The 22,730-nt window shown below is 41.7% G+C and overlaps 2 protein-coding genes across 12 annotated transcripts in view; one reads left to right on the top strand and one right to left on the bottom strand.

Moving 5' to 3' along the window:
- Nucleotides 1-1,194, bottom strand: part of HORMAD2 (HORMA domain containing 2) — a 100,917-nt gene extending 99,723 nt beyond the window's left edge. For 3 of the 4 annotated variants that reach the window (XR_001882147.1, XM_017855592.1, XM_017855590.1), the window contains exon 1: nt 1,101-1,194. The gene's annotated coding sequence lies outside the window, so the exon portion shown is untranslated. Of the gene's footprint in view, nt 1-327; nt 1,051-1,100 lie in introns of those variants that run through there. The other variant, XM_017855591.1, reaches the window with a different exon arrangement.
- The window catches only part of LOC108517577 (uncharacterized), a 73,736-nt gene continuing 52,118 nt past the window's right edge, over nt 1,113-22,730 (top strand). For 7 of the 8 annotated variants that reach the window (XR_001882153.1, XR_001882152.1, XR_001882150.1 and 4 more), the window contains exon 1: nt 1,115-1,462. Coding sequence is in view for 1 of the 8 variants with exons in the window: in XM_017855594.1 (XP_017711083.1) it covers nt 1,229-1,462 (234 nt within the window). In the remaining 7 variants the exon portion in view is untranslated. Of the gene's footprint in view, nt 1,463-22,730 lie in introns of all 8 variants that reach the window. The other variant, XR_001882154.1, reaches the window with a different exon arrangement.

Raw genomic sequence — 22,730 nt, forward strand, 5'->3', positions numbered from 1 at the left:
AAGAAAGAAAAGAAAAAAGAAAAGGAAAGTGAGGCTATGCAAGGGAACTTGGTTTGCCAAAGTTCGCCCAGTTACTTAGACCTTCTGACAGAGCTTGTTTCAATAAATTATTCACCATTTTAACAAATTCCATTTGGCCCTGGTAATTCCCCTACTTGTGCTCAGAGTAAATGGTTTCCACTGTATTAATTGAGTATTTGTTCATGGTTTGACTTTTTAATATATTTTTCATGCTATTTCAATTATTCATTCATTCAACATCTTACGAGGTGACTACAATGTGCCAGGCAACGTGCAGGATTACAAGATGTAATATACTTTTCCTACCTCAACAGATTGATGGTCCAATGGAGGAGCAATTAGATGATGATCCTGCTGAGATTAAAAACCCCTTTCGGGGCCAGAACCACCCCTCATTTCTACCAACTGAGTACGCGATGTACTGCACAGCCTGTCCAGTGCTCTGCGCACTCGGACACATTTCGGCGATTGGCTAATCCTGAGGTTCAAGACAGTCTCTCCCTCTGAACTGTTTAGGGAACTAAAGTCCACAGGGATTAATTGGCAAATCCTCACTAAAACGAAAGGGGAGCTGAGGTCAAGCGGGGCGGGGTGGCTCGTCCCCACCTCTCTCACCTCTTGGCCTGTACCAGGCATCGATCCTGGCAGAAAACCTCAATGGCTGAGGAGAATCTGATCCAGGTAAGATAAACCCCAAAAGCTCCACCCCACACGGCCCCTCCAATGCCGGGCACAGACGTCGTCTGCCCTACCAGCCTCGTCATGGCTCATTATGGCTGCTGCTTGCTCAGCAAGTTTGATTTCATGTCCAGAAAAATCTGAATTTCAAAGCTACCTGGGTGCTCTCTCTCCAGTTCTAGGGGAAATCGCCTCCCTTTTGTCTTCCTCCTCAGCCCCCTGCCCTCCCGATTCTCTTCACAGTACTGTAGGCCCTCACGAAAAATGATATTTTCAAATCCAACTTAAAGCCTTAAGTAACAAGAAAAGAAAAAAATATATATTTGTTTGACATAAAGACAGAACTAACAACGTCTGAGTGCCCTCTCTGGGCGGAGACCTCGCGTCTCAACAGCCCTCACCTCAGCTCGTCGACGCCTCCCTCCCACCGAGAGTCAACGATCTTTTCCGGCCCAAACCCGCTCCTCGGCTCATGAATAGTCAACGAGGCCTTTCTGGGCGGGACCAGAAACTTCCTCATGAATAATTCATGACCGTTCCACGGCGGCCGGGTCGATCGGCCTCGCTAGACTTCATGAATATGCAAAGCAGGGGCGAGCGGCAGTTAGCCAGGCCCTGGCCCGTCCGGCCCCTCAGCAGCCGCCTCTCAGCCGGGGGCCGCACACTGACCCGATGCGGCCTTGGGTCGGGCGCCGCCCGCCTAGGCCACCTGTACAATGACAGCCTGCACCGGGGCTTCCTGAGGAGGCGCCCGCCCGCCGAGGTTAGGACCCGAGGGACCGTGGGGCTCGGGCGGGCCAGGACGCCACGCCGGCGGGTCCCAGAGAGGCCTGAGGCGGGCGCGGGGCGGCGTAGGGGAAGGGAGCGAAAGCCTGGGGGGCCCAGGGACCCAAGTTAGAAGAAGGCCCGAGGGGTGCGGCGCGGTGGCTTCACCTGGGATCCCAGCACTTTGGGAGGCCGAGGCGGGCGGATCACTTGAGGTCAGGAGTTCGAAACCAGCCTAGCCAACATGGTGAAACCCCGTCTCTATAAAAAATACAAAAATTACCTGGGCGTGGTGGCGCGCAACTGTAGTCCCAGCTACTTGGGAGGCTGAGGCAGGAGAATCGCTTGAGCCCGGGAGCCTGAGGTTGCAGTGAGCCAAAATCCCCCCATTGCACTCCAGCCTGGGCAACAGAGCAAGACTCTGTCTCAAAAAATTTTTTACAAGTACAAAAATTAGTTGGGTCATCTTGACACACGCCTGTAGTCCCAGCTATTTGGGAGGCTGAGATAGGAGGATCACTTGAGCCCGGGAGTTTGAGGTTGCAGTGAGCCAAGATCTTGCCATTGCACTCCAGCCTGGGCCACAGAGGGAGACCCTGTCTCAAAAATGAAAAAAAAAAAAAAAAGAAAAGAAAAGAAAAGAAGAAAAGACATAAGGCCAGAAGGACAGAGCTTTCCAATACTTGAGGGCATCTGCAACCTCTTCACCCCTACCCTGGACCTGGCTTTATATTCTTTTTAACATTAATTTGTAATTATGCAAATAAAACATGAATATGTTCTCCTTTGTGCCCTACCCCTAATCTCAGTTTTTTTCTGCCCTGGTAACTGAGGGAGCAGGTGGGGGTGTGGCTCCTTAGATCCTTTCCCACCTGTTTAGGTAGATATTTCATATCCTGTGGAGCTTTCCAAAGGTTCCTGGAGTCCCATGAACCTCCCCAATGGGATTTCCCAAGAGAGTAGATGAAAGAGTAAGCCACTTGAAACCTGCTCTTATTTTGTTTCTGCAGGAAAGAAAAAAAAAACTATTCAAGCTGGCGAGAACATGAGTTCAGAACATAATGACTAAAACTGAAATTTGGGCTGATATATTCCTTTAGTGCAAGTTTTCTCAACCTTCCCCCCACCCCCACCATCATAACAACCAAAAATGTCTCTAGACTTTGCCAAATGTCCCATGGGGTGTGCAAAATTGCCCTCTGTCGAGAACTACTGCGTTCACTCTATACTTTCTGGAAGTAACTTCTTTTTAAGCTCCAACCACACAGATGGTCTGTCTGCACCAGCCCTTCTCAGCCTCTGCATTTACCAGCCTCTCTGGCTGGATCACTAGGCCCTCTGTGCTGGCTGTTCTAATTTTCTTCTGCCTTCAGGTCTGAGCTCAGTCAACTACTACCATATCCAAAGACTTACCCCTCTCTGCCCTATACTAATGGCAGTCCACCCCACCAGCAAACACAGTTATTTGTTATTCTGTTTCTTTCGTAGAATTTCTCTCAATCTAAATTTTTTTTTTTTTTTTTTTTTTTCGAGACAGAATCTCACTCTGTCACCCAAGCTGGAGTGCAGTGGCGTGATCTTGGCTCACTGCAACCTCTACCTCCTGGGCTCAAGTGATTCTCCTGCCTCAGCCACCTAAGTAGCTGGGGTTACAGGCATGTGTCACCATGCCTGGCTGATTTTTGTATTTTTAGTAGAGACGGGGTTTCACCATGTTGGCCAGGCTGGTCTTGAACTCCTGACCTCAAGCGATCCACCCACCTCAACCTCCCAAAGTGCTGGGATTACAGGCTTGAGCCCCCAAGCCTGGCCCTGGATTTCATTTCTTTGATAACCTGTTTTGTTTTTTTCTTTTTCTTTTCTTTTTTTTTTTTTTTGAGACGGAGGCTCGCTCTGTCACCCAGGCTGGAGTGCAGTGGCCAGATCTCAGCTCACTGCAAGCTCCGCCTCCCGGGTTCACGCCATTCTCCTGCCTCAGCCTCCCGAGTAGCTGGGACTACAGGCGCTGCCACCTCGCCCGGCTAGTTTTTTGTATTTTTAGTAGAGACGGGGTTTCACCGTGTTAGCCAGGATGGTCTCGATCTCCTGACCTCGTGATCTACCCGTCTCGGCCTCCCAAAGTGCTGGGATTACAGGCTTGAGCCACCGCGCCCGGCTTGTTTTTTTCTCTATCACCTAGAATAAGTAGGTAAGTGTCATCAGAGGCCTAATATGGCTGAGTTGGCACTCGATAGACACAGTAGGTACTCAATAGACATTGGTGGACTGAAATTATAAATTACCCTGTCTTCCTCCTAAGAGCTTCTGTGGAGTTTTTCTTACTCCTTTCCTTCCTTATCATTTGGCAGGCTCCTTGTGACCAAAGGAATGGATTAATAAGCCCCTGTGCCTGGCCCTGTGCTAGGAGCTGTTGGGTAAAGCCTTCACCTTTCCCGCTGGCTTATCAACTCCTTGAGGGCAAGAGCTGTTATTTTTACTTCTTTCATTATGTTCATTGAAGGTATTCAAATAGATACCTGAATTAACTGTTCCTCAGTGAACACGGAAGGTATTCAAATAGTTGAATGAACCAATCAGTTACTTAAGGAACAACATTAGGTAATTAAAAATTGATAGTGTTACGGGGGCTTTAGAAATCCTCCAAGTCGAGTCCTTTACAGATGAGAGTATAAGTAATTTGCTCAAGGTCCCTAAGCTTCTTAAGAGGCTGGGTCACACATACAACCCATGGTCGCACACCTCTTATTTCAAGACTCTTCTTGTCTCCAGTCAGGCTAGTTTCTGATTACTTTTCTGTGAACCTGACTTACAACTCAGACACAGAAGTCCCAAGCCAAAAAATTGCTTCTTGTCAACTATAAAGGCTTTGAGCCTGTGCTTTTTCATCTTGATTAAATCCAACCCTGGGGATAATGGCGTAATGAACTCAAAAGTGCTATATGATATTCAAACAACTCTCCAGCTTCCTTTGTACCTTTCAGTGATAAGAGACTGGGAATTGTCCCTGTCAAAGCATTTTGTTTGTTTTGCAAGGAGAAAATGTGCATTGTGGTAGAACTTGATCATTGTTTAGAAATTTCCAAATAACCAGAATTTTGACAAAGGTCAAAAATCTCCAGCTGAGGTTTTGCCAAACTCCAGTAGTAAAATAACACATGACACAGGTGAAAATAGAGGGAGAATCTTATTTGAGATGACTTTCATTGGCTAAATTTGACCTTTTTAGATACATTTACGTCACCTGACTCTGTACCTGAAACAGTTTTACCAATCAGTCTCTAGTTTGACTCTTGTTTTTTGAGGGCTAAGGACCATTTTTCCTAATTAGTTAAAAAGAATTCAGGGTTTCTTATTTGTTCTTCTTGATCATTTCATATAGGCAGCACCTGGTTAGGGGAGTCGGTGTCATGCTTTCAGCTTTTAGACCCTTATAGTTTATTCTGAGGCATCTTACAGCGCACTGTGTCATAGGAAGCAGAGCTTTTTTGGGGGGCAGGGGGTCTCACTCTGTCGCCCAGGCTGGAGTGCAGTGGCGCGATCCCAGCTCACTGCAACCCTCCGCCTCCCGGGTTCAAGCTATTCCCCTGCCTTAGCCTCCTGAATAGCTGGGATTACAGGCATGCGCCACCACACCCAGCTAATTTTTGTATGTTTAGTAGAGAGGGGGTTTCACCATGTTGGCCAGGCTGATCTCGAAATCCTGACCTCAAGTGATCTGCCCACCTCAGCCTCCCAAAGCGCTGGGTTTACAGGCGTGAGCCACTGCACCTGGCCAGCAGAGCAATCTTTTGCCTACCTAAAATGATTGGAACTCTGCTCTTCAAGTTCAGTTTAACCTTGGAAATCTTCCCCAAAAGATGGTTTATTGGAGAGTTATCAAAATAGACATATTGAATATAAAAAATCTTCTCAGGAGGATATCTCCTATTAGATGTGTCTCCCTCTTCAAGGTGCAATATCATGATACCACATATAGGGAAAAAGATTGGGATGGAGGGAGCAGCTAAGTAGGAAAGGTAGTTTCTTTAATTTTTTTTTTTTATTTATTTTTATTTTTTGAGACGGAGTCTCGCTCTGTCTCCCAGGCTGGAGTGCAGTGGCCGGATCTCAGCTCACTGCAAGCTCCGCCTCCCGGGTTTAGGCCATTCTCCTGACTCAGCCTCCCAAGTAGCTGGGACTACAGGGGCCCGCTACCTCGCCCAGCTAGTTTTTTGTATTTTTTAGTAGAGACGGGGTTTCACCGGGTTAGCCAGGATGGTCTCGATCCCCTGACCTCGTGATCCGCCCGTCTCGGCCTCCCAAAGTGCTGGGACTACAGGCTTCAGCCACCACGCCCGGCCAAGTTTCTTTGTTTTCAACATTTATTAGAACTCTGAAAACATAATGTCCAGTTATGAAGTTGACACCACCACATTCATTCATCAAGCATTTATTTTGTACCATTAATAAAACACTCTACTTTGCACTGCAGGGATCACAGAGGTAATGACTTGGTCCCTGAACTGTGAATTTTACAGTTTAGTGAGAGAGGGAGATCTGTGATACTAATGGAGGTATAAAATATATGATAGAATGTAGAGAGGAAGCTATACATTCTGAATTGGGAATCAAGACACCTTTACAAAGGAGGTGACATTTTTAGGACGAGAGCATGTGTATCTCATTTTCTTTACTTGTTCTTTGGCAATGGTTAGAATACCTCAAACCAATAAAAGCAGACATTTTGCCCACCACTTTAGAACCAGGAGAGAAAAGGAGGTGTAAGATCCTTTCTTTCCACTCCTGGCAGCAACATGCTCCCGAAAGCTAAATGTTGCTTTTGCAATTCCAAGTGTCTCACTTATGGTTAAGTGAAAAGCTGAGTAGAGAGAGTCCTCCCTCATCTTTGTCCCCTTCCTCAGTAAGGTTAAGTTAAATGTGACTTTTTCTTTTCAGCTGCCTTATTTCAAGCGCTCATTTCTATGTTGGGATGTCATTTTATTCTGGTTTCCATTGCAGCATACAGTAGCCATGTGATTGCCAGGAGTGGTCAGTGGTGCTTATAAATGTAGTTATGAACGTGACTCTGAAATTCTAGAATTTTAAGCATCACTGAGAAAAGAGAAGCAAAATGATTTAGAGAACTGTAGTTTTGATTCAAGCCTTTGCATGTGAACTGACTATATTGCTAGCTTATTTGGGTAATTTGGAGAAAGAAAGGCAAAGGTAAAGAGTTCCCAACCTGGCTGTAGCTTCTGAACTTTATCCATCCGTTCGTTGGCAGCCAAGGAGAAAGCAGTCAATATGAAATAAGTCCCCAACTATAAGGTCTAAACATAACTCCTCCTGCTTCTGCCCACACACTGTCATCCTACAAAATATAATTCCATGTGTAGGTGGCAATTTATTATGGCCTTCATCCTCACTCAGAGCTGCATATCAATTTCTGCCTCCTTCAAATGAATCTGTTCTGACTGGCAGAAGGATCTCCATGAGGGTTGTGAGTTTCTGGGGAAAGCCTAGGGTTTAATGAACTAGAACAGGAAATGGCGGGGCTGTAAGTGACAAGCTGCTGCCTGCTTGAGTGCCTAGACTAAGAAATGATGTTGAGAAAGATATTGAATTCTCAAGCATTGTGGAAATGTTCTATTTAGCTACTTGGTTCTGTCTTCTGAATGTGAAGTTTTGTTGACGTGTAAAATGATGTTATTCCCCTTAATGATTATCACTTAATAGAAGTTTCGAATGAAATCGACTTTAAACTAGTTTTCCATGATTGCTACTTGGTACATCTGCGCAGAGATCTAGATGAGGTGATGTACAAAATGCTCCACACTATTGACAGCCTAACATTTGAGGGCCTTTATTTTCTACACTTCCTGGTGCTTGGGAAATGACGGTTACCTAAAAAATGGTTTAGAATTCCTATACGACCATATTGCAGGCTCAGCCCCATGAGGGGCTTGTTTTTCTTCCCTTAGTTGATACTAACTTCGTGATACATTAAATTTGGAAATACTAATGATCTCTGATTGCAAAGGTCCCAAATTTAAGATCAGAATACTTATTATCTTTGCATAAACTGAACACAATAATATAAGAAATCTGAGGCAGACTTTTCTTACACCTCTTCTCATTAAACTAACAAACAAAGGCCAATTTCTTCCTGCCAAAAGAAAGGTTAAACATCTGGAAAGTGTAAGACATCACAGGAAAATTACCTACCTAGCTCTAAAAATGGAAGGGAGAAAGAGACTTGGAAGAAGGCCTCCTTTACAGGTTTGCTAGAACTTACATCTAAGGAAACTGTCTTCCTCCCAAAAAGCCAGATTTCTGTGGAAACCATGTTCTTAAACGTGCCAGGGACTACGTTAACCTCAGTCACATTAATGCACAGCACAAAAAGATTTACTGTTTTAAGAGGCATTGGGGGCTGGGTGCAGTGGCTCATGCCTGTAATCCCAGTACTTTGGGAGGGTGTGGAGGGAGGATTGCTTGAGCCCAGGAGTTTGAGACCAGCCTGGGAAACATGGTGAAACCCCGTCTCTATAAAAAATACAAAAATTAGCTGGGCATCGTGGCATGAACCTGTAGTCCCAGCTACTCAGAAGGCTGAGGTAAAAGGATTGATTGAGCCCAGGAGGTTGAGGCTGCAGTGAGCTGTGATCGTGCCACTGCACTCCAGCCTGGGCAACAGAGCAAAACCTTGTCTCTTTAAAAAAAAGTATTTTTTAATTAAACATATAGATCAAATTCACCACTTTAAAATATACAAATCAGCATATTTTAGTATATTCACAAAGTTGTGCAACCATCACCACTATCGAATTCCAGAACACTTGCATCACCCCAAAAAGAAGCCCCGTGCTTATTAGCAGTCATTCCCCCATTCCTTCCTCCCCTATTCCTTGTCAACCATTAATCTACTTTCTGTCTCTGTGGATTTGTCTGTTCTGGATATTTCATATAAATGAAATCATACACTATGGCCTTTTGTGTCTGGCTTCTTTCACTTAATAACTAAAGTATAATCATTCATATTGTGGCATGTATTCCTTTTTATGGCTAAAAAGTACTCCATGTTTACCACATTTTGTACATCTATCAGTTGATGGACATTTAGGTTTTCACCTTTTTGCTGTGAAGAATAATACTTCTACGAACATTCATGTACAAAGTTATGTGTGGATATATGTTTTCATTTTTCTTGGATATATATCTAGGAGCAGAATTGCTGCATCACATGGTAACTCTATGTTAACCTTTTTGAGAAATGGCCAAACTCTTTCCAAAGCAACTACACTGTTTTACATTCACCAGCAACATATAAGGGGTTCCAATTTTCCCACATCTTTGCTTTGTCATTTTCCCCTTTTAAAAAAAGTTATAGGTTGGGCATGGTGGCTCACACCTGTAATCCCTGCACTTTGTGAGGCCAAGGTTGGTGGATCACCTGAGGTCAGGAGTTTGAGACCAGCCCGGCCAACGTGGTAAAACCCCATCTCTACTAAAAATACAAAAATTAGCCGAGTGTGATGGCGGACACCTGTAATCCCAGCTACTTGGGAGGCTGAGGCAGGAGACTCACTTGAAACTGGGAGGCGGAGGTTACAGTTAGCCGAGTTTGCGCCACTGCACTCTAGCCTGGGTGACAGAGACTCCATCTCAAAAAAATAGCCATGCTACCGGGTGTGAAATGATATCTCATTGTGGTTTTGGTTGGCATTTTCCTAATGACTAATGATGTTGAACATCTTTTCATTTGCTTCTTGGCCATTTTGAAATTCAAGAAATGTATCTTTTGACTTGTTTCTTTTTCAAGATTGTTTTGGCTATTCTGAGTCCCTTGCATTTCCATTTGAATTTTAGGATCAGCTTGTTACTTCCTGCCAAAAAAGCAACTGAGATTTTGATAGGGATTACATTGAATCTGTAGATCAATTTGGGGAGTATTGCTATCTGAATAATATTGTTTTTCAATCCACAAATATGGATATATTTCCATTTATATAGGTTTTCTTTAATTCATTTCAACAATGTTTATAGTTTTCAGTGTACAAGTCTTACACTTCTTTGGTTAAATTTATTCCTAAGATTTTTATTTTCTTTTATGCTTATATTAGTTTGCTTGGGCTGCAATAACAGAATACCACAAATGGTGTAGCTTAAACAATGGAAACTGATCTTCCTACAGTTCTAGAGGCTGGAAGTCCAAGATTAAGGTGCCAGCAGAGTTGGTTTGGGTGAGACCTCGCTTCCTGGCTTGCGACTGCCTCCTTCTTGCTGTGTCTTCACATAGTCTTTTCTCTGTGCAAATGTGTAGAGAGAGATGTCTTTGATGTCTCTTCCTCTTGTTATAAGGGCACCAGTCCCCTTGGATTAGTACTCCACCCTTATGACCTCATTTACCCTTAATTACCTCCTTAAAGGTCCTGTCTCCAAGTATAGTAACATTGGAGGTTAGGGCCTCAGCATATGAATTGGGGTGGAGGAGGGCATAATTCAGTCCTTAACAATGCTATTATACATGGAATTGTTTTCTTAATCTCATTTTGGGATTGTTCATTGCTAGTGTATAGAAAAATAATTGCTTTTTGTATATTAATTTTGGATCCTGTATCCTTACTGAACTTGTATTAGTTCTCACTAATTTTTTGTGAATTTTCTATAGACAAGATTTTGTCATCTGCAAATAAAGATAGTTTTAATTCTTCCTTTCAAATCTGGGTGCTGCTTATTTATGCCCGGCTAATTTTGTATTTTTAGTAGAGACATGATTTCTCCATGTTGGCCAGGCTGGTCTCGAACCCCCGACCTCAGGTGATCCACCCGCCTCGGCCTCCCAAAGTGCTGGGATTACAGGCATGAGCCACCGCACCCGGCTGGAATGTTTTGTTTTGTTTTTTTTTTTTATCATAAAAAGATATTGGATTTTGACCAGGCACAGTGGCTCACACCTGTAATCCCAGCACTTTGGGAGACCAAGACAGGCAGATCACCTGAAGTCAGGAGTTCAAGACCAGCCTGGCCAACATGGTGAAACCCCTTCTCTGCTAAAAATATATAAATCAGCCGGGCGTGGTGGCAGGCACCTATAATCCCAGCTACTCATGAGGCTGAGGCAGGAGAATCGCTGGAACCTGGGAGGCAGAGGTTGCAGTGAGCAGAGATCGTGCCACTCCAGCCTGGGTGACAGAGCGAGACTCCATCTTAAAAAAAAGAAAAAGATACTGGATTTTGTTTAATGCTTTTTCTACATCTATTGATCATGTGAGTTTTATCCTTTATTCTTTCAATATGGTATGTTAAATTGATTTTTATATATTTAACCAACCTTGCAATCCTGGGAGAAATTCCATGTGGTTTGTGGTGTATATTCCTTTTTATATGTGGTTGCATTTAGTTTGCCACTATTTGGGTGGAGTGTTGTGTCTATATTCATAAGGGATATTGATTTGTAGTGTTCTTGTGATGTTCTTTCATCTGGTTTTGGTATACCAGTCTCATAGACGGCGTTGGGAAGTGTTTTCTCCCCTTTTATTTTTTGGGAAGAGTGTGAATTCTTCTTTATATGTCTGGTAGAATTCACCAGTGAAGCCATCTGGTCCTGGGCTTTTCTTTGTGGAAGGTTTATGTGTGTGTGTGTGTGTGTAACTACTAATGCAATCTCTGCTTATTATAAGCCTATTCAGGTTATCTATATTTTCTTGAGTCATTCAGTAGTTTGTGTCTTTATAGGAATTTGTCCATTCCATCTAGGTTACCTAACTTGTTGGCATACAGTTTTGCTTTTTTTTTTTCTTTTTGAGACGGAGTCTTGCTCTATCACCCAGGCTGGAGTTCTGTGGTGTGATCTCGGTTCACTGCAACCTCTGCCTTCCAGTTCAAGCAATTCTCATGCCTCAGCCTCCCAATTAGCAGGGACTGGCAGGCATGCACCACCAAGCCTGGCTAATTTTTTTTTTTCTTTTTTTTGTATTTTTGGTAAAGACAGGGTTTCGCCATGCTGCCCAGGCTGGTCTCAAACTCCTAGCCTCAAGTGATCCGCCCACCTTGGCCCCCCAAAGTGCTGGGATTACAGGCATGAGCCACTGCCCCTGGCTGGCAGATAATTATTTATAAAATTCTCTTATAATCCCTTTTATTTCTGTAAGGTTGGTAATAATGTACCTCTTTCAATCCTAATTTTAGTAGCTTCAGTCTAATTTTTTTCTTAGTCTGCCTTGCTAAAGATTTGTCAATTTTGTTGTTTTTTTTTTTCCAGGAAACAACTTTTGGTTTTATTGATTTTCTCTATTGTTTTTCTATTCTCAATTTTGTTTGTTTCAACTCTAATCTGTATTATTCCCTTCCTTCTACTTGCTTAGCATTTCGTTTTCTCTTCTTTTTTGAGTTTCTGAAAATGTAAGATTAAGTAATTTATTTCAGGTCTTTATTTAATGTAGCATTTACAGCTATAAATTTCCCACTTAGGTGTGCTTTAGCTGCATCTCATAAATTTTACTACATTGTTTTTGGTGGGGTTTTTTTGTTTTGTTTTATTTTTGCTTTTTTGAGATGGAGTCTTGCCCTGTCACCCAGGCTGGAGTGCAGTGGCGCGATCTCAGCTAACTGCAACCTCCACCTCCCAGGTTCAAGCAATTCTCATGCCTCAGCCTCCCAAGTAGCTGGGATTACAGGTGCATGCCACCACACCCAGCTAATTTTTGTATTTTAGTAGAAATGGGGTTTAACCATATTGGACAGGCTGATCTCGAGCTCATGACCTCAGGTGATCTACCTGCTTCGGCCTCCCAAAGTGCTGGGATTACAGGTCTGAGCCACTGTACCCAGCCCTAATTTTGCTACATTGTGTTTTTGTTTTCATTCACTTCAAAGTATTTTCTAGTATCTCTTGTGATTTCTTCTTTGACCTAATAGGTATTTTGGAGCGTGTTGTGTGGTTTCCACATATTTGTAAATTTCCCAAATGTCCTTCAGTTGTTGATTTATTGTGATATTGCTTGTGGTGAGACAATATACATTGTATGATTTCAATCCTGTTAAATTTATTGACACTTGTTTTATAGCCTAACATGGTCTATTCTGGAGACTTTTCCACGTGCACTTGAGAAGAATGTATATTCTGCTGGTTTGGGGTGGAAAGTTCTATTGATGTTCCTTAGATCTAGTTGGTTTGTAATGTTGTTCAAGTCTTCTATTTCCTTGTTGGTATTCCGTCTAGTCATTCTACCTATTTTTGAGAGGGAAGTATTATTTCTCTAATTAGTACTGTTGGATTATTTATTTCTCCCCTTATTTATTTTTTGCTTCATGTATTTTGAGGTTCTTGTTGTTAGGTGGATATTTGTTTATAATTGTTGTATCTTCCTTTTTGTTATTGTTGTTCTGTTGCCCAGGCTGGAGTGCAGTGGTGTGATCTTGGCTCACTGCAACCTCCAACTCCCAGGTTCAAGTGATTCTCCTGCCTCAGCCTCCTGAATAGCTGGGATTATAAGCACCCCTTACCATGCCCAGCTAATTTTTGTATTTTTAGTAGAGACAGGATTTCACCATGTTGGCCAGGTTGGTCTTGAACTCCTGACCTCAAGTGATCCACCTGCCTCGGCCTCCTAAAGTGCTCGGATTATAGGCATGAGCCACTGTGCCCAGCCTGTATCTTCTTGATGGACTGACTTTTAAAATCATTATTAAATGTCCTTTTTTGTGTGTGTCTAGTAACACATTTTATCTTAAAGTCTATTTTTGTCGGATACAAGTATAGCTACTCCAGCTCTTTTCTTTGGCAATAATAAAAACACCAGATGAGCCAGGAGTGGTGACTCACTCCTGTAATCACAGAATTTTGGGAGGCTGAAGTGGGAGGATCTCTTGAGGCCAGAAGTTCAAGACCAGCGTGGCCAACAAAATGAGACCCTGTCTCTAAAGAAAAAAAAAATACTTGAAAATTAGCTGAGTTTGGTAGCCCGCACCTGTAGTCCCAGCTACTCAGGAGGCTGAGTTGGAAGGATCACTTCAGCCCAGGATTCTGAGGCTATGATTGTGATATTTCACTCTAGCCTGTATGACAGAGTGAGATCATGTCTCTTTTTTTTATTTTTTAATTTTTTTAAAGGCGGGGTAGGGAGAGAGATAAAGATCCCTTGAGCCCAAGAGTTCAAGACCAGCCTGGGCAATACAGATCCCATCTCTAAAAAAACTTCTTAAAATTAGCTGGGTGTGGTGGCATGTGCCTTTAGTCCCAACTACTTGGGAGGCTGAGGTAGGATTGCTTAAGCCCAAGAGTTCAAAGTTGCAGTGAGTTGTGATTACACCACTGCACCCAAGCTGGGCAACAGAGCAAGATTAAATCATCTCTAAAGACTAAAATAAATGAAATAAACTATATCTCTTATAGAGATATAGTTTATTTATATATATATAAAATATAGTTGGATCATGTTGTTTTATCCATTTTCAGTATCTGCCTTTTGATTGAAGTGCTTAATCCATTTATGTTTACATTTAATGTAATTACTAACATGGTTAGATTTATGTCTGTCATTTTGCTATTTGTTTTCTATATGTCTTATGTGTTTTTATTTCTTATTCCCTTACTGCCTTTTTTTTGTAGATATTTTCCAATGTGCCATTTTAACTTCTTGTCATTTATTTTCCTGTATATTCTAAAGGTATTTTCTTTTTAGATTTATTTTATTTATTTATTTATATTTTTTATTTTTGAGACGTAGTCTCATTCTTTTGCCCAGGCTAGAGTGCAGTGGTATGATTTCAGCTCATTGCAGCTTCTGCCTCCTGGGTTCAAGTGATTCTGGTGCCTCGGCCTCCCAAGTAGCTGGGACTACAGGTGCACACCGCCATGCCTGGCTAGTTTTTGTATTTTTAGTAGAGACAGGGTTTTACCATGTTGGCCAGGCTGGTCTCAAACTCCTGACCTCTAGTGATTCACCTGCCTTGGCCTCCCAAAGTGCTGGGATTACAGGCATGAGCCACCACGCCCAACTGAAAATTTACTTTATTTTTATTTTTTATCTTATTTATTTATTTATTTATTTATTTTGTGTGTGTGTGACAGAGTCTCGCTCTGTTGCCCAGGCTGGAGTGTGGTGGTACCATCTTGGCTCACTGCAACCTCTCCCTCCTGGATTCAAGCAGTTCTCCCACCTCAGCCTCCTAAGTAGCTGGAATTACACGTGCGTCCCACCACACCAAGCTAATTTTGTATTTTTAGTAACAGCGGGGTTTCACCACGTTGGTCAGGCTGGTCTCAAACTCCTGACCTTCTGATCCGCCTGCCTCGGGCTACTAAAGTGCTGGCATTACAGGCATGAGCCACTGCGCCGGGCAATTTATTTTATTTTTTGGAGACAAGGTCTTACTCTGTCACCCAGACTGGAGTGCAGTGGCTCAATCATAGCTCACTGCGGTCCTGAACTTTTGGGCTCAAGTGATCCTCCCAACTAAGCCTCCTGAATAGCTGGGACTACAGGCATGCACCACCATGCCCAGCTAGTGTGTGTGTGTGTGTGTGTGTGTGTGTGTTTTGTAGAGATAGGTTTTCACCTTGTTGCCAGGATCATCTCAAACCCCTGGGGTAAAGCCATTCACCTGTCTCGGCCTCCCAAAATGCTAGGATTATAGGTGTGAGACACCATGTCCAACCAGTTAACTTTATTTTTAAAAACTTTTGTAGAGATGGATCTTGCCATGTTGCCCAGGCTGGTCTCAAACTCCTGGCCTCATTAGCTAGGCACGGTCATGCTTGCTTGTAATCCCAGCTACTCAGGAGGCTGAGACAGGAGAATCATTTGAATCCAGGAGGCAGATGTTGCAGCGAGCCGAGATCACACCACTGCACTCCAGCCTGGGTGACAGAGCAAGACTCTGTCTCAAAAACAAAACAAAACAAAACAAAACAAAACACTCCTAGCCTCAAGCAATCCTCCTGCTTCAGCCTCCCAAAATACTGGAATTACAGGCATGAGCCACTGTACCTGGCCTAAAGTTATTTTCTTAGTGGTTTCCTAGTGATTGCAATTAACATCTTAATTTGTAGTAATCTATTTCAGATTAATACAATTTATTGAATGAATTTATTTTACAAAATGAATTTATTATAGAAAAACTGTTTCTATGTAGTGCCATTCCTTGTCCCTTCCTTTATCTTTTTTGTTTGTTTGTTTGTTTTTGTTTTTTTTTTTGAGATAAGGTCTCATTCTATGGCCCAGGTTAGAGTGCAGTAGGATGATCTCAGGTCACTGCAACCTCCATCTCCCAAATTCAAGTCATTCTCATGCTTCAGCCACCTGAGTAACTGGGATTTCAGGCATGTGCCACCACACTCAGCTAATTTTTGTTATTTTTAATAGAGACAGGATGTCACCATTTTGCCCAGGCTGGTCTCAAACTCCTGAATTCAAGCAATCCTCCCACTTTGGCCTCCCAAAGTACTGGGATTACAGATGTGAGCCACCACGCCCAGCCCGTTTATGCTAATTCTTAACATACGTAAACCTCTTTATACATTATAAGTTCATTAACACCACTTTATCATTATTGCTTTATGCCATTGTCTTTCAAATTAGATAGAAGAAAAAAGTTACAAACAAAAAATACATTTATGTTATCTTTTATATTTACCTTTACCAAAGTGTTCTTTATTTCTTCATGTGGATTTCAGTTAGTGTCTAGTTTCCTTTCATTTCAGCCTGAAGGACTCCCTGTACTATTTCTTGTAGAGCAGGTCGGCTAGTGACCAATTCTCTCAAGTTTTGTCTATCTGGGAATGTCTTAATTTCTCCTTTGTTTTTGAAGGATAGTTTTTCAAGATACAGAATTCTAGATTGACAGTACTTCTTTTTTTCAGGACCTCAAATATGCTATCTCACTGCCTTCTGACCTAAATGGTTTCTAAGGAGAAATGAATTAATCTTATGGAGGATTCTTTGTATGTGATTAATTGCTTCTCACTTGTTGGTTTCTAAATTTTCTTGTTGTCTTTAACCATCAATCATTTGATTATGATGTATCTACATATTGGTCTCTGATTTTATTCTATTTGAAGTTTACTGAGCTTCCTGGATGTGCAAATTAATGCTTTTCTTATATTTGGGAAGTTTCTGGTCATTATTTCTTTGGATATTCTTTCTTATTTATCTGACTTCTCTCCTTCTGGAACTTTCATTGTGCATATATATGGATATAGTTGATCGTGTCCTCCACCTCTTCCTCCTCAACTGTATAACCTCAAATGATCTATTTTCATATTCACTGATTCCTTCTTCTGTTAGTTCAAATCTGCTGTTGATCTCCTCTGAAATGAAATGAATTTTCATTTCAGTTACTATACTTTTAACTCCAGAATTTACATTTTTTTAATTTAGTTCTTTTTTTAATAATTTCTTTTATTTAGTTCTTTTTTAAATAATTTCTTTCTCTTTATTGATATTCTACATTTGGCAAGATAGCATTCTCATATTTTCCTTTAGGTTTTTAGCCCATGGTTTTCTATAGTTCTTTGAATATATATATGAACTGATTTAAAGTCTTTGTCTACCAAGTCCAACATCAGAGATTATTTCTCTTGACTGCTTTTTTTTTCTGTGTATGGTCATACTTTCTTGGTTTTTTTCCCCCCTATGTCTTATAATTTTGTTGAAAATTGGAAAATTTGGCCAGGCATGGTGGCTCACGCCTGTAATCTCAGCACTTTGGGAGGCCAAGACGGGCGGATCACGAGGTCAGGAGATCGAGACCATCCTGGCTAACACGGTGAAACCCATCTCTACTAAAAATACAAAAAAATTAGCCGGGCATGGTGGCAGGTGCCTGTAGTCCCAGCTACTCAGGAGGCCGAGGCAGGAGAATGGCGTGAACCCGGGAGGTGGAGCTTGCAGTGAGCTGAGATCGCGCCACTGCACTCCAGCCTGGGCAACAGAGCAAGACTCTGTCTCAAAAAGAAAAAAAAGAAAAAAAATTAAAGTAATATAATGTGGAAATCATATAATAATCTGAAAATCATATTCTTCCACTCTAGGGCTTGTTGTTGTTGTCATTTGTTTCTGTAGTGACTTCCCTGAACTAATTTTGTAAAGTCTATATTCTTTATTACGTGTGGCTATAGAAATCTCTACTTGAAAAACATTCCATTTTGTTCTTCTTTTTCCTTCTATCCCACATTCATTTAGTTTCCAGGATGTGTCAGTATTAATTACACATTTTTTTTTTTTTTTTTTTGCAATATTCTCCTTTCATTCTCTTGGCACCATTCCAACTCAGATCCTAGTTCCGTCTTACCTTGATTACTATAGAGGCATCCAAACCAACCAACTCACTTCTAGCTCTCCCTCTTTCCAATTTAAACTGTATATCACCACTTTTTTCTAAGCATATTTTAATTATTGTATCCTCCCTAACCAAGTAAAGTTAAAAAAAAAAAAAATGCAAGGCTGATTAGGTTTGGAGAGACTTGCCCATATTTGTATATTGAGAAAAACCTTGTCTCAAAGGAGTGACTGCATATAGGATAATGTGGGGAGTAACTGAGAGCATAAAGTCCTAGAGGAAGCAAGAGGGACTTTGATCAGGAAGACCTGCCTTGTATACAATTAGAGGGCCTTTATTTTCTGACACAAGATTGAAGATGCTAAGGATGTATTAATATGGTATAAGTGTTATAGGACAGATGAAAGAGAGAAAGTATAAGGATATTATCTCCTCTTTTATAGAGGGGACATCTGCCCAGAGAGGGTTAAGTATGATCCTGGAGTCTTAGAGAGAGTAGTTTCAGAATAGTCACAGAAAAATGAGAAAGATTTTCACTTGGGAAATTTAAAAGGATTGTAAGAACTTTTATGAAACATTCTAGGTAACATTGTCACTGTGTCTTTAAAGTTCTTAGTGACATTGGTCTTCATTAAAGAAACCAACTTTTTTCTGCCAGTGCTCAGAAACTGATGACCTAAAATATGGTGCTTTGACTTGTTGAACTGAAAAAGTCATTTCTCAAGGTTTCTCTGATCTTCCCCTCTCTTTCTACCTCCCCGGCCTACCGCCCCCAACTACTGTCTCCTAATCTTCTGTCTCACTAAGCACAGGATAAAGTTTCCTTATCTACCTAAAGTCTGGACCCACCAAAGAAAAAAATAATTACCTCTGGTCCCTTCCCTGAGTTTTCATTAACTGAACTTGTATTGCAGGAAGAAAGACTGAAGTCTATCAACACAGCTGGACAGACTTTTGTCACAAACCATTGTATGCTCTGTGGGCCCAACGGACTTTGTTCCAGGTTATTATATGTTCTTCAAGTCCATTGAAGTCCCTTAAAAATCATTTACTATCCCCCCAACATCATCCACACTTCCTCATCTCCCTTTCCCGTGGTGTAGTGATCACTCTGTGTTTCTCCCGATGCATGCTAACAGATTTGTTTGCCTTTTCTCCTATTAATCTGCCTTTAGTCAGTTGATTTTCAGTAAACATTCAGAGGGGAAAGGGGAAGTTTCCCTTGGCCCCTACATATTCTGTTTGAAGATGTCCACTTAAGGTTGATCTTTGTAGGCTGAAGTATATTTATGACATATTTTTTAAATCTTTATTTTGCTACCACATGTCAGATGGGCCAATAATAATAATCATATTTTAAGCATGCTTTCCCATACATGTTTTTAGATGATCAGCACAACCACCCTCAGAGACAGGCAACGCACAGATTACTTTTTTTTTTTTTTTGAGATGGAGTCTTGCTCTATTGCCCAGTCTGGAGGACAGTGGCGCGATCTTGGCTCACTGCAACCTTCCCCTCCTGGGTTCACGCGATTCTCCTGCCTCAGTCCCCACAAGTAGCTGGGATTACAAGCATGCACCAACACACCTAGCTAGTTTTTGTATTTTTAGTAGAGATGGGGTTTCACCATGTTGGCCAGGCTGGTCTTGAACTCCTGACCTCAGGCAATCTGCCTGCCTTGGCCTCCCAAAGTGCTAGGATTGCAGGTGTGAGCCACCATGCCTAGCCTGCTTTTGCTTTTTCACAAATGAGAAAACACTTACAAGTTTATGGACCAGGCTGGGCACGGTGGCTCACGACTGTAATCCCAGCATTTTGGGAGGCCAAGGCAGGCAGATCACCAGGTCAGGATTTCAAGACCAGCCTCACCAACATGGTGAAACCCTGTCTCTACTAAAAATACAAAAATTAGCTGGACATGGTGGCATGCACCTATAATCCCAGCTACTTGGGAGCTGAGGCAGGAGAATCATGTGAACCCGGGAGGCAGAGGTTGCGGTGAGCCGAGATGGCACCATTGCACTCCAGCCTGGGCAACAGAGTAAGACTCCGTCTCAAAAAAAAAATAAAAATAAAAAGTTTATGGACCAGTGCAGACTACACATTGTGTATAGCAAATCCAGGACTCAATCAAGTTTTACAATCTTGGTTTAATGTTCTAAGTTCTGCTCTTTGTAACATGAGCATTAACTATAAGAAGAGAACAGTCCTTGTGGGTACAGAAATTCTGTTTTCTGGGCCAGGCACAGTGGCTCAGGCCTAGAATCCCATCACTTTGGGAGGCCGAGGTGGGGGGATCACCTGAGGTCAGAAGTTCCAGACTAGCCTGACCAATTTGGAGAAACCCCGTCTCCACTAAAAATACAAAATTAGCCTGGCATGGTGGTGCATGCCTGTAATCGCAGCTATTTGGGAGGCTGAGGCAGGAGAATCGCTTGAGCCTGGGAGGCCGAGGTTGTGGTGAGCTGAGATCGTGCTATTGCACTCTAGCCTGAGGAACAAGAGTGAAACTCTGTCTCAAAGAAAAAGAAAAGAAAAAAGAAATTCTGTTTTCCAGCTGCAACATATGACATAGAGAACCTGAGCAATAACCACAATTAGGGTCACAGTGAGAGCTGAAATACAGCAGACAGGGCAAAGAATAGTGACAATTCAAGCCTTCCAATTTATAAGGTCCCATTTAATGTGTTATTTCACTTGATCCTACAACAATCTTATGAGGAAATTATGATTATGCCCATTTTTAAACCAGCTAGGAAACAATTGCTGAGAGCTTGAAATATTTGTCTAAGGACACACAACTGGTAAGTGGTAAAGTTTGCGATTCAAACTCAGGTCAACTTATTACAAATCTCATTCTTTTCAGTAAACTTGGTCATCCTTGGAATCGTTGGCCAGATTCTTGATCTTTTTTATTTTCATTTGTCTCAAGGTATTTTCTAATTTCCCTGGTGAGTGCTTCCTTGATCCATTGGTTATTCCAATGTGTGGTTTAATTTCCACATACTTAGGAATTTTTCAGTTTTCCTTTTGCTATTGATTTCTAGTTTTATTTCATTGTCGTCAGAAAAGATACGTGGTATGACTACAGTCTTCTGAAACTTGTTAAGACTTGTTTTGTGGCTTAATAAGTGATCTGTCTTGGAGAATGTTTCCTGTATGCTTGAGAAAAATGGGTATTCATCATTATCACTGTTATTGGGTGGACTGTTCTGTATAGGTCCAATTGGTATAAGTGTTGTTCAAATCTTTTACTTCTTTATTGATCTTGTGTCTGGTGGTTCTACCCATTGTTGAATATGGGTTATTGAAATCTACTATTTTTGTGTTACTGGCTATTTCTCCTTCAATTCCATTAATGTTTGCTATATTTGGATGCGCTTACGTTAGGCACATATATATTTATAATTGTTACGTCTTCTTGGTGAATTAATGCCTTTGTCATTATATGATGTTCTTCTTTGTCTCTTGTGACAGTTTTTGACTTAAAGTCTATTTTGTTGGATGTAAGTGTGGCTCCTTTGCTCTTTTGGTTACTATATGTATGGAGTATATTTTTCCATCCTTTCATTTTCAGCCTTTGTGTGTCCTTATATCTAAAGTGAGCCAGTAGACAGCATATAGTTGGATCTTGTTTTTTAAATCCATTCAGTCACTCCATATCTGTTGATTTGAGAGTTTAATCCATATACATTTAAAACAGTTACTGATAGAGGAAGACTGACTATTGCTGTTTCTTTCTCTTTTTTAATGTCTTGTAGTTAATTTGTCCCCTTTTTCTTCTCTTGGTGTCTTCATTTGTGTTTCATTAATTTTTTGTAGTGACATGCTTAGATTCCTTTCTCAGTTTTTTTTTTTTTTTTTGAGACGGAGTCTCACTCTGTCGCCCACGTTGGAGTGCAGGCTGGATTTCAGCTCACTGCAAGCTCCGCCTCCCAGGATTACGCCATTCTCCTGCCTCAGCCTCCCGAGTAGCTGGGACTACAGACGCCCACCACCACGCCCGGCTAGGTTTTTGTATTTTTTAGTAGAGACGGGGTTTCACCGTGTTAGCCAGGATGGTCTCAATCTCCTGACCTCGTGATCTGCCCGTCTCGGCCTCCCAAAGTGCTGGGATTACAGGCTTAAGCCACTGCGCCCGGCCAGTTTTTTTTTTTTTTTTTTTTTTTTTTTTTATCGTCTATAGGTATTTCCTCTGTGGTTACCACGGGTTTTACATAAGACATCTTATAACAATCTATTTTAAACTGATAACAACTTCAATTGCATATGAAACTCTACTCCTTTACATCCCTTTTCTTTTCTTTTTTTTTTTGTCGCCCGGGCTGGAGTGCAGTGACCGGATCTCAGCTCACTGCAAGCTCTGCCTCCCGGGTTTACGCCATTCTCCTGCCTCAGCCTCCCGAGTAGCTGGGACTACAGGCGCCCGCCACCTCGCCCGGCTAGTTTTTTTGTATTTTTTAGTAGAGACGGGGTTTCACCGTGTTAGCCAGGATGGTGTCGATCTCCTGACCTCGTGATCCGCCCGTCTCGGCCTCCCAAAGTGCTGGGATTACAGGCTTGAGCCACCGCCCCCTGCCTACATCCCTTTTTCATAAATTACATCTTTTTATATTTGTATCATTAATATAGTTTTAAAGTTATAATTATTCTTATGATTTTACCTTTTTAATTCTGTACCAGAATTAAATGTTATTTATATGCCACCATTGCAGTATTACAGGATTTTGTATTTGTCTATATATTTACTAGACAGCTTTATATTTTTATATGTTTTTGTCTTGCTATCTAGTATCCTTTAGTTTCAACTTGAAGGAATCCCTTTAGCATTTCTTACAAGGCAGGCCTAGTGGTGAGTACTCCCTAAGCTTTTGTTTATTTGGGAAGGTCTTTAGTTCCTTTCATTTTTGAAAAATAGTTTTGCTAGATGTAGTGTTCTTGGTTACTAGTTTTTCTTTTTTATTCTTTTTTTGAGACAGGGTCTTACTCTGTCACCCAGATT

Source organism: Rhinopithecus bieti, unplaced genomic scaffold, assembly GCF_001698545.2.
Source record: "Rhinopithecus bieti isolate Rb0 unplaced genomic scaffold, ASM169854v2 scaffold_36959, whole genome shotgun sequence".
Taxonomy (NCBI): Eukaryota; Metazoa; Chordata; class Mammalia; order Primates; family Cercopithecidae; genus Rhinopithecus; species Rhinopithecus bieti.